The 11,888-nt window shown below is 45.8% G+C and overlaps 1 protein-coding gene across 1 annotated transcript in view; it reads right to left on the reverse strand.

Annotated features, from left to right (window-relative positions):
- Positions 1-4,143, reverse strand: part of LOC120986405 (potassium channel subfamily T member 2-like) — a 160,958-nt gene extending 156,815 nt beyond the window's left edge. Inside the window, exon 1 of the mRNA XM_040414957.1 lies at positions 4,058-4,143. Coding sequence (XP_040270891.1) covers positions 4,058-4,143 — 86 coding nt within the window. The remainder of the gene's footprint in view (positions 1-4,057) is intronic.
- Between the last annotated feature and the right edge of the window lie 7,745 nt (positions 4,144-11,888).

Here is an 11,888-nt window from a genome sequence, read left to right on the forward strand (position 1 = left end):
CTGTGGAGGATACTAGTAATATCTGTGTATTACACATCTCCTCCATATTACACTATACACACTACAGACACCTCTGTAGGATACTAGTAATATCTGTGTATTACACATCTCCTCTATATTACATTATACACAGCGCAGACACCACTGGATGATACTAGTAATATCTGTGTATTACACATCTCCTCTATATTACACTATAAACAGTACAGACACCTCTGGAGGATACTAGTAATATCTGTGTATTACACATCTCCTCTGTATTACACTATACACAGTACAGATACCTCTGGAGGATACTAGTAATATCTGTATCACACATCTCCTCTATATTACACTATACACAGTGCAGACACCTCTGGAGGATACTAGTAATATCTGTGTATTACACATATCCTGTATATTACAATACACTATACACAGTGCAGACACCTCTGGAGGATATTAGTAATATCTGTGTATTACACTATACACAGTACAGACATCTCTGGAGGATACTAGTAATATCTGTGTGTTACACATCTCCTCTGTATTACACTATACACAGTGCAGACACCTCTGGAGGATATTAGTAATATCTGTGTATTACACATCTCCTATATATAACACTATACACAGTGCAGATATCTCTGGAGGATACTAGTAATTTCTGTGTATTACACATCTCCTCTGTATTACACTATACACAGTACAGACACCTCTGGAGGATACTAGTAATATCTGTGTATTACACATCTCCTCTGTATTACACTATACACAGTGCAGACACCACTGGATGATACTAGTAATATCTGTGTATTACACATCTCCTCCATATTACATTATACACAGTACAAATATCTCTGGAGGATACTAGTAATATCTGTGTATTACACATATCCTCTATATTACACTAAACACAGTACAGACACCTCTGGAGGATACTAGTAATATCTGTGTATTACACATCTCCTGTATATTCCACAATACACAGTGCAGACACCTGTGGAGGATACTAGTAATATTTGTGTATTACACATCTCCTGTATATTACAATACAGTATATACAGTACAGACAGCTGTGGAGGATACTAGTAATATCTATGTATTACACATCTCCTCTGTATTACACTATACACAGTACAGACACCTGTGGAGGATACTAGTAATATCTGTGTATTACACATCTCCTATATATTACACAATACACAGTACAGTACCGACACCTCTGGAGGATAGTAGTAATTTCTGTGTATTATACATCTCCTCTGTATTACACTATACACAGTACAGACACCTCTGGGGGATACTAGTAATATCTGTGTATTACACATCTCCTCTGTATTACATTATACACAGTGCAGACACCTCTGGAGGATACTAGTAATATCTGTGTATTATACATCTCCTGTATACTACACGATACACAGTGCAGACACCTCTGGAGGATACTAGTAATATCTGTGTATTACACATCTCCTATATATAACACTATACACAGTGCAGATATCTCTGGAGGATACTAGTAATTTCTGTGTATTACACATCTCCTCTGTATTACACTATACACAGTACAGACACCTCTGGAGGATACTAGTAATATCTGTGTATTACACATCTCCTGTATATTACAATACAGTATATACAGTACAGACAGCTGTGGAGGATACTAGTAATATCTATGTATTACACATCTCCTCTGTATTACACTATACACAGTGCAGACACCTCTGGAGGATATTAGTAATATCTGTGTATTACACATCTCCTATATATAACACTATACACAGTGCAGATATCTCTGGAGGATACTAGTAATTTCTGTGTATTACACATCTCCTCTGTATTACACTATACACAGTACAGACACCTCTGGAGGATACTAGTAATATCTGTGTATTACACATCTCCTCTGTATTACACTATACACAGTGCAGACACTACTGGATGATACTAGTAATATCTGTGTATTACACATCTCCTCCATATTACATTATACACAGTACAAATATCTCTGGAGGATACTAGTAATATCTGTGTATTACACATATCCTCTATATTACACTAAACACATTACAGACACCTCTGGAGGATACTAGTAATATCTGTGTATTACACATCTCCTGTATATTACACAATACACAGTGCAGACACCTGTGGAGGATACTAGTAATATTTGTGTATTACACATCTCCTGTATATTACAATACAGTATATACAGTACAGACAGCTGTGGAGGATACTAGTAATATCTATGTATTACACATCTCCTCTGTATTACACTATACACAGTACAGACACCTGTGGAGGATACTAGTAATATCTGTGTATTACACATCTCCTATATATTACACAATACACAGTACCGTACCGACACCTCTGGAGGATAGTAGTAATTTCTGTGTATTATACATCTCCTCTGTATTACACTATACACAGTACAGACACCTCTGGGGGATACTAGTAATATCTGTGTATTACACATCTCCTCTGTATTACATTATACACAGTGCAGACACCTCTGGAGGATACTAGTAATATCTGTGTATTATACATCTCCTGTATACTACACGATACACAGTGCAGACACCTCTGGAGGATACTAGTAATATCTGTATTACACATATCCTCTGTATTACACTATACACAGTGCAGACACCTCTGGAGGATACTAGTAATATCTGTGTATTATACATCTCCTGTATATTACACTATACACAGTACAAATATCTCTGGAGGATACTAGTACTATATGTGTATTACACATCTCCTCCATATTACACTATACACAGTACAGACACCTCTGTAGGATACTAGTAATATCTGTGTATTACACTATACACAGTGCAGACACCACTGGATGATACTAGTAATATCTGTGTATTACACATCTCCTCCATATTACACTATACACAGTGCAGACACCTCTGTAGGATACTAGTAATATCTGTATTACACATATCCTCTGTATTACACTATACACAGTACAGACACCTCTGGAGGATACTAGTAATATCTGTGTATTACACGTCTCCTTTATAGTACACTATACACAGTAGAAATATCTCTGGAGGATACTAGTACTATCTGTGTATTACACGTCTCCTTTATAGTACACTATACACAGTAGAAATATCTCTGGAGGATACTAGTACTATCTGTGTATTACACATCTCCTCTGTATTACACTATACACAGTACAGACACCTCTGGAGGATACTAGTAATATCTGTGTATTACACATCTCCTCTGTATTACATTATACACAGCGCAGACACCACTGGATGATACTAGTAATATCTGTATTACACATATCCTCTGTATTACACTATACAGATATCTCTAGAGGATACTAGTAATATCTGTGTATTACACGTCTCCTTTATAGTACACTATACACAGTGCAGACACCTGTGGAGGATACTAGTAATATCTGTGTATTACACATCTCCTCTGTATTACACTATACACAGTACAGACACCTCTGGGGGATACTAGTAATATCTGTGTATTACACATCTCCTCTGTATTACATTATACACAGTGCAGACACCTCTGGAGGATACTAGTAATATCTGTGTATTACACATCTCCTCTGTATTACATTATACACAGCGCAGACACCACTGGATGATACTAGTAATATCTGTATTACACATATCCTCTGTATTACACTATACAGATATCTCTAGAGGATACTAGTAATATCTGTGTATTACACGTCTCCTTTATAGTACACTATACACAGTGCAGACACCTGTGGAGGATACTAGTAATATCTGTGTATTACACATCTCCTCTGTATTACACTATACACAGTACAGACACCTCTGGGGGATACTAGTAATATCTGTGTATTACACATCTCTATATTACACTATACACAGTACAGACACCTCTGGGGGATACTAGTAATATCTGTGTATTGCACATCTTCTCTGTATTACACTATACACAGGGCAGAGACTTGTTGGATGTTATATGGGAAAACTCCTGTAAGTTTATGAATGGTGATGACCCAGCGCTGTCTATTTTACCGGCTCCCTGAGTACTATAACTCCCACCGTGCACACATAGTTACCTGTCATCCTGCTGCCAGTCCCCCATCAGCAGGTCTCGAAACCTGTACCGCGGTGGTAAGGGCTGGACATCTTTTTCCATCTCCATCCTGCCCGGCGACACTTTCCGCAAGGAAAATCAGTTTCCGCCACCTGTCATCGGATCTGTGGAGCTGAAAGGGGCACGGCCATGAATGACAGGGGGGTTCTCGCCTAGCATAACAACCGTGACCTTCCCCCGTGGTGATGGCGATACTAATTTCCTTGGCATGCCATGCCAATCCAATGAGATAGGGCAATAGGATTCGGACTCAGGGAAGCGCAACAATTGGGAGAAGAGCCAGTTCATGCCCCATGTTGGGGTAAAGTCTCCACCGGTCTCTTCCAGGGATTGCAAAAAGGAGGATAAATCCCAAAGAAAAAGCAGATGCAAACTTCTCCGCTGCCAGTCTCGCCAGGACACATGTATTAGAGGGCATGGAGTCTATAGGGGAAGGCGGCCCATAGTGGTTCATGCAGGGCACAGGTGGGCACACAGTGCTCCGCTCCCTGCTGTAATTTCTCAATCATAGGAGGGAGGGAGGGAAAGAGAATGCAACAGGAGGAGGAGGAGGAGGAATGTGCACATTGGGGGTGATGGTGGGAAGTGTGAGAGGAGCGCACATGGAGACTGTTATACTGGGGGCCGGGGAGGGGCAGAAGTGAGATTAGTATTCTGGAGAGAGATGAGAGTGCAGGGAGCAGAGAGAGGGGCCTCAGTCATCTGAGAGAGGAGGGGGAGACAAGTGACTGCTCAGAGACAGGAGAGACAGCTGGTGGATAGAGAGAGGGGCTTCAGTCATCTGTGAGAGGAGGGGGAGACAAGTGACTGCTCAGAGACAGGAGAGACAGCTGGTGGATAGAGAGAGCTCTCAGTCATCTGTGAGAGGAGGGGGAGACAAGTGACTGCTCAGAGACAGGAGAGACAGCTGGTGGATAGAGAGAGGGGCTTCAGTCATCTGTGAGAGGAGGGGGAGACAAGTGACTGCTCAGAGACAGGAGAGACAGCTGGTGGATAGAGAGAGCCCTCAGTCATCTGTGAGTGGAGGGGGAGACAAGTGACTGCTCAGAGACAGGAGAGACAGCTGATGGATAGAGAGAGGGGCCTCCGTCATCTGTGAGAGGAGAGACAAGTGACTGCTCAGAGACAGGAGAGACAGCTGATGGATAGAGAGAGGGGCCTCCGTCATCTGTGAGAGGAGAGACAAGTGACTGCTCAGAGACAGGAGAGACAGCTGATGGATAGAGAGAGGGGCCTCCGTCATCTGTGAGAGGAGAGACAAGTGACTGCTCAGAGACAGGAGAGACAGCTGGTGGATAGAAAGAGAGCCCTCAGTCATCTGTGAGAGGAGGGGGAGACAAGTGACAGCTGGTGGATAGAGAGAGGGGCCTCAGTCATCTGAGAGAGGAGGGGGAGTCAAGTGACTGCTCAGAGACAGGAGAGACAGCTGATGGATAGAGAGAGGGGCCTCCGTCATCTGTGAGAGGAGAGACAAGTGACTGCTCAGAGACAGGAGAGACAGCTGGTGGATAGAGAGAGGGGCCTCCGTCATCTGTGAGAGGAGGGGGAGACAAGTGACTGCTCAGAGACAGGAGAGACAGCTGGTGGATAGAGAGAGGGCCCTCCATCATCGGTGAGAGGAGGGGGAGACAAGTGACTGCTCAGATAGAGAGAAGAGTGCAGGTGCAAAGGACTATTTAGATGGAAGGAAGTGAGATTGACTTCTCAACTGAGGTGAGAGACTGTCTCACAGATAGCAGAATTAGACAGACTCCAGGTACAGGTGACTTCTTAGAGTACAGGGAGGCTGCACGATGGGTCATAAAGACGAGAGAAAGAGACTGCCTTTAGATACCTGTGACTGGCGACTCTCTGCTTATAGAAGTGACTGCAGCTGAAGAGACAGTCTTGAAGAAAAAAAATGCTTTTTACTGACTTCAAATAAGACTGTTGTATGAGGAAGAGACTGTTTATAGTTGACTGATACGGAAGTGAGAGGAATCTATATAGAAAGACAGACTACATAAGTGATGAGAGAGACTATATAAAAGTGACTGCTGCACAAGAGGCTCTATATGAAAATTTCTGCTGCACGGGAGAGACTATATAAAAGTGACTGCTGCACGAGAGAGACTATATAAAAGTGACTGCTGCACGAGAGAGACTACATAAAAGTGACTGCTGCACGAGAGAGACTACATAAAAGTGACTGCTGCACGAGAGACACTACATAAAAGTGACTGCTGCACGAGAGAGACTACATAAAAGTGACTGCTGCACGAGAGAGACTACATAAAAGTGACTGCTGCACGAGAGGCTCTATATAAAAGTGACTGCAGCACGAGAGAGACTATATAAAAGTGACTGCTGCACGAGAGAGACTACATAAAAGTGACTGCTGCACGAGAGACTACATAAAAGTGACTGCTGCACGAGAGAGACTATATAAAAGTGACTGCTGCACGAGAGAGACTATATAAAAGTGACTGCTGCACGAGAGAGACTATATAAAAGTGACTGCTGCACGAGAGAGACTATATAAAAGTGACTGCTGCACGAGAGAGACTATATAAAAGTGACTGCTGCACGAGAGAGACTATATAAAAGTGACTGCTGCACGAGTGAGACTATATAAAAGTGACTGCTGCACGGAGGACTATATAAAAGTGACTGCTGCACGAGAGAGACTACATAAAAGTGACTGCTGCACGAGAGGCTCTATATAAAAGTGACTGCTGCACGAGAGGCTCTATATAAAAGTGACTGCTGCACGAGAGAGACTATATAAAAGTGACTGCTGCACGAGAGAGACTATATAAAAGTGACTGCTGCACGAGAGAGACTATATAAAAGTGACTGCTGCACGAGAGAGACTACATAAAAGTGACTGCTGCATGGAGGACTATAAAAAAGTGACTGCTGCACACGAGAGACTATATAAAAAAAAGTGACTGCTGCACGAGAGAGACTACATAAAAGTGACTGCTGCACGAGAGAGACTACATAAAAGTGACTGCTGCACGAGAGAGACTACATAAAAGTGACTGCTGCACGGAGGACTATATAAAAGTGACTGCTGCACGAGAGAGACTACATAAAAGTGACTGCTGCACGAGAGAGACTACATAAAAGTGACTGCTGCACGAGAGAGACTACATAAAAGTGACTGCTGCACGAGAGGCTCTATATAAAAGTGACTGCTGCACGAGAGAGACTACATAAGTGACTGCTGCACGAGAGAGACTACATAAATGTGACTGCTGCACGAGAGGCTCTATATAAAAGTGACTGCTGCACGAGAGAGACTACATAAAAGTGACTGCTGCACGAGAGAGACTACATAAAAGTGACTGCTGCACGAGAGGCTCTATATAAAAGTGACTGCTGCATAAGTGATTCTATATAAAAGTGACTGCTGAGAAAACGGGGTGAGAGAAGTCGGGGTGACCCACCATCTCTATCCTTTGGGGGGCTTTGACAGGAGGCTGCACTTTCCTTCTCTCCCTGTATATATGGCGTTCAGGGCGTATACAGCCCAGATGGTCGCCTCGCCCTACGTACTTCCTGCCGTCCCAATAATATCAGCCAGGAATCCAAACAAACGATTATCAGGGTAAGGCCTTATGCACACGCCCGTTGTTTTGGTCCGCATCCGAGCCGCCAAAACTGCGGACCCATTCACTTCAATGGGGCCGCAAATGATGCGGACAGCACTCTATGCGTTGTCCGCAAAAAAATATATAACCTGTCCTATTCTTGTCCGCGCTTTACGGAGAAGAATAGGCAGTTATATTAAAGGCTGTCCGTGCCGTTCCGCAAATTGCAGTCGTGTGCATGTAGCCTAAATAAGAAGCACTCCGCATCAAACATGGGGCATTTCCCATGGTGCACTGGCGCCCTCTAGCTATAAACTGATCAAATAACATCTCCTGCGTTGCTTCTGGTTCATGAATCTAACAGTAAAGGCACCAAAAGGATAAGAACAGAGTCAGCGATCCACACATTCAGCTCTTCACTATAATGCTGTGTGGGGTGCTCGGGGGACCAGCAGCTCTGCAGCTATAACTGTGCGCAGGGTGTTCAGGGGACATGCAGCTATAATGGTGTGCGGGGTGTTCGGGGGACCTGCAGCCATGAAGGTGTTCGGGGGACCTGCAGCCATGAAGGTGTGCGGGGTGTTCGGGGGACCTGCAGCCATGAAGGTGTTCGGGGGACCTGCAGCCATGAAGGTGTGCGGGGTGTTCGGGGGACCTGCAGATATGATGGTGTGCGGGGTGTTCAGGGGACCTGCAGCTCTGCAGCTATAACTGTGTGCAGGGTGTTCTGGAAACCTGCAGCTATAATAGTGTGCGGGGTGTTCAGGGGACATGCAGATATAATGGTGTGCGGGGTGTTCGGGGGACCTGCAGCCATGAAGGTGTGCGGGGTGTTCGGGGGACCTGCAGCTATGATGGTGTACAGGGTGTTCGGAGGACTTGCAGCTATAATAGTGTGCGGGGTGTTTAGGGGACCTGCAGATCTGCAGCTATAACTGTGTGCAGGGTGTTCTGGAGACTTGCAGCTATAATAGTGTGCGGGGTGTTCAGGGGACATGCAGATATAATGGTGTGCGGGGTGTTCGGGGGACCTGCAGCCATGAAGGTGTGCGGGGTGTTCGGGGGACCTGCAGCTATGATGGTGTACAGGGTGTTCGGAGGACTTGCAGCTATAAAATAGTGTGCGGGGTGTTTAGGGGACCTGCAGATCTGCAGCTATAACTGTGTGCAGGGTGTTCTGGAGACTTGCAGCTATAATAGTGTGCGGGGTGTTCAGGGGACATGCAGATATAATGGTGTGCGGGGTGTTCGGGGGACCTGCAGCCATGAAGGTGTGCGGGGTGTTCGGGGGACCTGCAGCTATGATGGTGTACAGGGTGTTCGGAGGACTTGCAGCTATAATAGTGTGCGGGGTGTTTAAGGGACCTGCAGATCTGCAGCTATAACTGTGTGCAGGGTGTTCTGGAGACTTGCAGCTATAATGGTGTGCGGGGTGTTTGGAGGACCTGCAGCTATGATGGTGTGCTAGGTGTTCGCAGGACCTGCAGCTATAATAGTGTGCGGGGTGTTTGGGGGAACTGCAGCTCTAACTGTGCGCAGGGTGTTCTGGAGACCTGCAGCTATAATGGTGTGCAAGGTGTTTGAGGGACCTGCAGCTATGATTGTGTGCAGGTTGTTCAGGAGACCTGAAGATATGTTGTGCGGGGTGTTCAGGGGACCTGCAGCTATTATGTTGTGCGGGGTGTTCAGGGGACCTGTGGCTTTGCAGCTATAATGATCTGCGGGATGATGAGGAGGACCTGAGGCTCTGCAGCTATAATGGTGTGTGGGGTGATGGGGGAGGACCTGTGGCTCTGCAGCTATTATGTTGTGCGGGGTGTTTAGGGAACCGGCAGCTATTATGTTGTGCGGGGTGTTTAGGAAACCGGCAGCTATTATGTTGTGCGGGGTGTTTAGGGGATCTGTGGCTCTGCAGCTATTATGTTGTGCGGGGTGTTTAGGGGATCTGTGGCTCTGCAGCTATTATGTTGTGCGGGGTGTTTAGGGGATCTGTGGCTCTGCAGCTATTATGTTGTGCGGGGTGTTCAGAGAACCTGCGGCTCTGCAGCTATTTTTCAGCCTCCCGCCTGCTCTGCTGTCAGTAATTGTAGGCTGCCTGAGCCATTTACATAACACAAACAGGGTAAAAACAATGTCTACCAGGCGGCTCTAAAAGCACAGGAGAGAGGTGGAGGTTCAGGGAGGTTGCAAGAGCCTCTTGAAGACCCAGAAAGTTACGGTGGCATGCAAAAGTCTGGGCACCCCTGGTCAAAATTACTATTATCCAAAAGGCATAAAGGCACGTGATGCGGTCTCGTCACTGTGACCAAGATGTAACGTTCAGCACTCCCTGGGGGTACGTAAGGTCAGCTTAGCAGAGTCACAGGGAGTGAGAGAGCGTGGTCCATACGACCTCCGGCGTGGCACAGCACTCGCTCACAACCCTGACAAGCTAAGAGAGCCTTTTTACTGCCTCAGTGAAACAGAGCCCTGCCAGCCCGGTAGACTGCCACCAGTTCCTCGTTAGATATAAGCCCGGTCCGTTAACGCGATTATATCGGGCCAGAAACCAGCCCACGTAGCATGTAACGTTATACCGAGGCACGGACGTGCGGGATTCGTGGATCGAAACAAAAGAACAGCTATACAGTTATTAAATATTTAATCGCCTTGAGGGCACACTAGATAACAAAACGATATAAACAGAATAGATACAATGGTCCGAGATGCAAATACAGGTGATAGTACAGTCAGAGGTAAAGGGGTGGTCTCATCACAGACAATAGGGGCATATCGCTAGGATATGCCTCCCTTGTCTTCTGGGTAGAGGTCCCACCGCTGGGACCCGCACCTATATCGAGAACCGAGCTCTGAAAGTGGTGGAGGGCGCGCTGCGCATCCGCAGTCGCCCTCCCTTCAGTTTCTATGGGGCTGCTGAAAATAGCTGGCTCGGCTATTTCCGTTGAGCCCATAGAAGTGAGTGGGAGTGGTAGCCGGTCATGCGAGGTACGCTCCCATTCAGTTGTATGGGGAGCACGCTTGGTGGTGGCCGGACCGGAACCCTCCAGCCACCACTTTGCGGGACTCCGTTCCCAGCTGTGGGACCCGCACCTACAAGACAATGGGGGCATACCCTAGCAATATGCCCCCATTGTCTGTGATGAGACAACCCCTTTAACAGGCAAGGTGAAAGTCAGTTACCGGGTATATGTATAGTCCTTGATGCTGTAGTCACATGGGAGGCAGTGATGTCGGCAGGGTTTCCAGTTCTCTCCAAACACGATGCACAGTGAGTAAGACAATGGCTACTGCCTCGCATGGGCAATTAACCCTTGGTCGCTCATGCCCCTTTCTCCCCCTGAAAGTATCCCAGTCCATTGGTTATGGTAGCTAAAAATCCCCCCAAAAAACTATTTTGATCATAGCTCCTCACCGGAAAGTCATAGGGGGCGGTTCTGGTGCCAATGGACCCAGCCGGACTCCTGGTACATGTGGAGACCAAACCCAGAGTCGCTATTTGGCTCATACTTTGCATTCTCCATATCTCCCCTTCCCTGCCTCCTACAAACGAGCGAAGTCCAGGGGGACGTTCGTCTCGTTCCCATGGTCTCAATTTGCATATATTAAAAAGGGTAATTGTCATATTTTTATTTTATTTGCTAGTTTATTAGAGCTGGGCATGTATACCTGAGTTAGTCTGTCAATGATTGCCAAAAGATCTGTAATTACCTTATAATAACAGCTTTCATTAATGTCCCCTGTCCCTTCCCACTGCTCCCTTAAAAGACAGTTGCTATGGCTCATCTGTCTCCGGCTAGGAAGACTGAGGGGCGGTCCTTCACACTGCATGCCTGCATTAGGCTTCAGAGTGAGGAGGCGTGTCTCTCAGTAATCCAATCTGATTGGCTGGCAGGAAGCTATTGGCTACAGCAAGTTTGTATGTGACCTGAGGGAATGCAGTTTTGGCCTCAGAGAACTGGCAGAGGAGCCATCTTGAGAAGATCCTCATAATGTAGGATTCAAAACAGCTAAGGGAAAAACTCAAGGAAAACAGTGGTAAGTGAAGAAACTAAAGATTGCTTTATGCATAATGCTGCTGCAGCAGGAACATATGCTAAAAATGATTTTTTTTATGAAAATATGACAGTTATCCTTTAAAACATCATGTTTCTAAGCTATGCGGACACATATGAACATGGCACCAACATCCTTCAGCTGCCAAATAGGGCCCTAGTAACG

The sequence above is a fragment of the Bufo bufo genome, chromosome 1, assembly GCF_905171765.1.
Source record: "Bufo bufo chromosome 1, aBufBuf1.1, whole genome shotgun sequence".
NCBI lineage: Eukaryota > Metazoa > Chordata > Amphibia > Anura > Bufonidae > Bufo > Bufo bufo.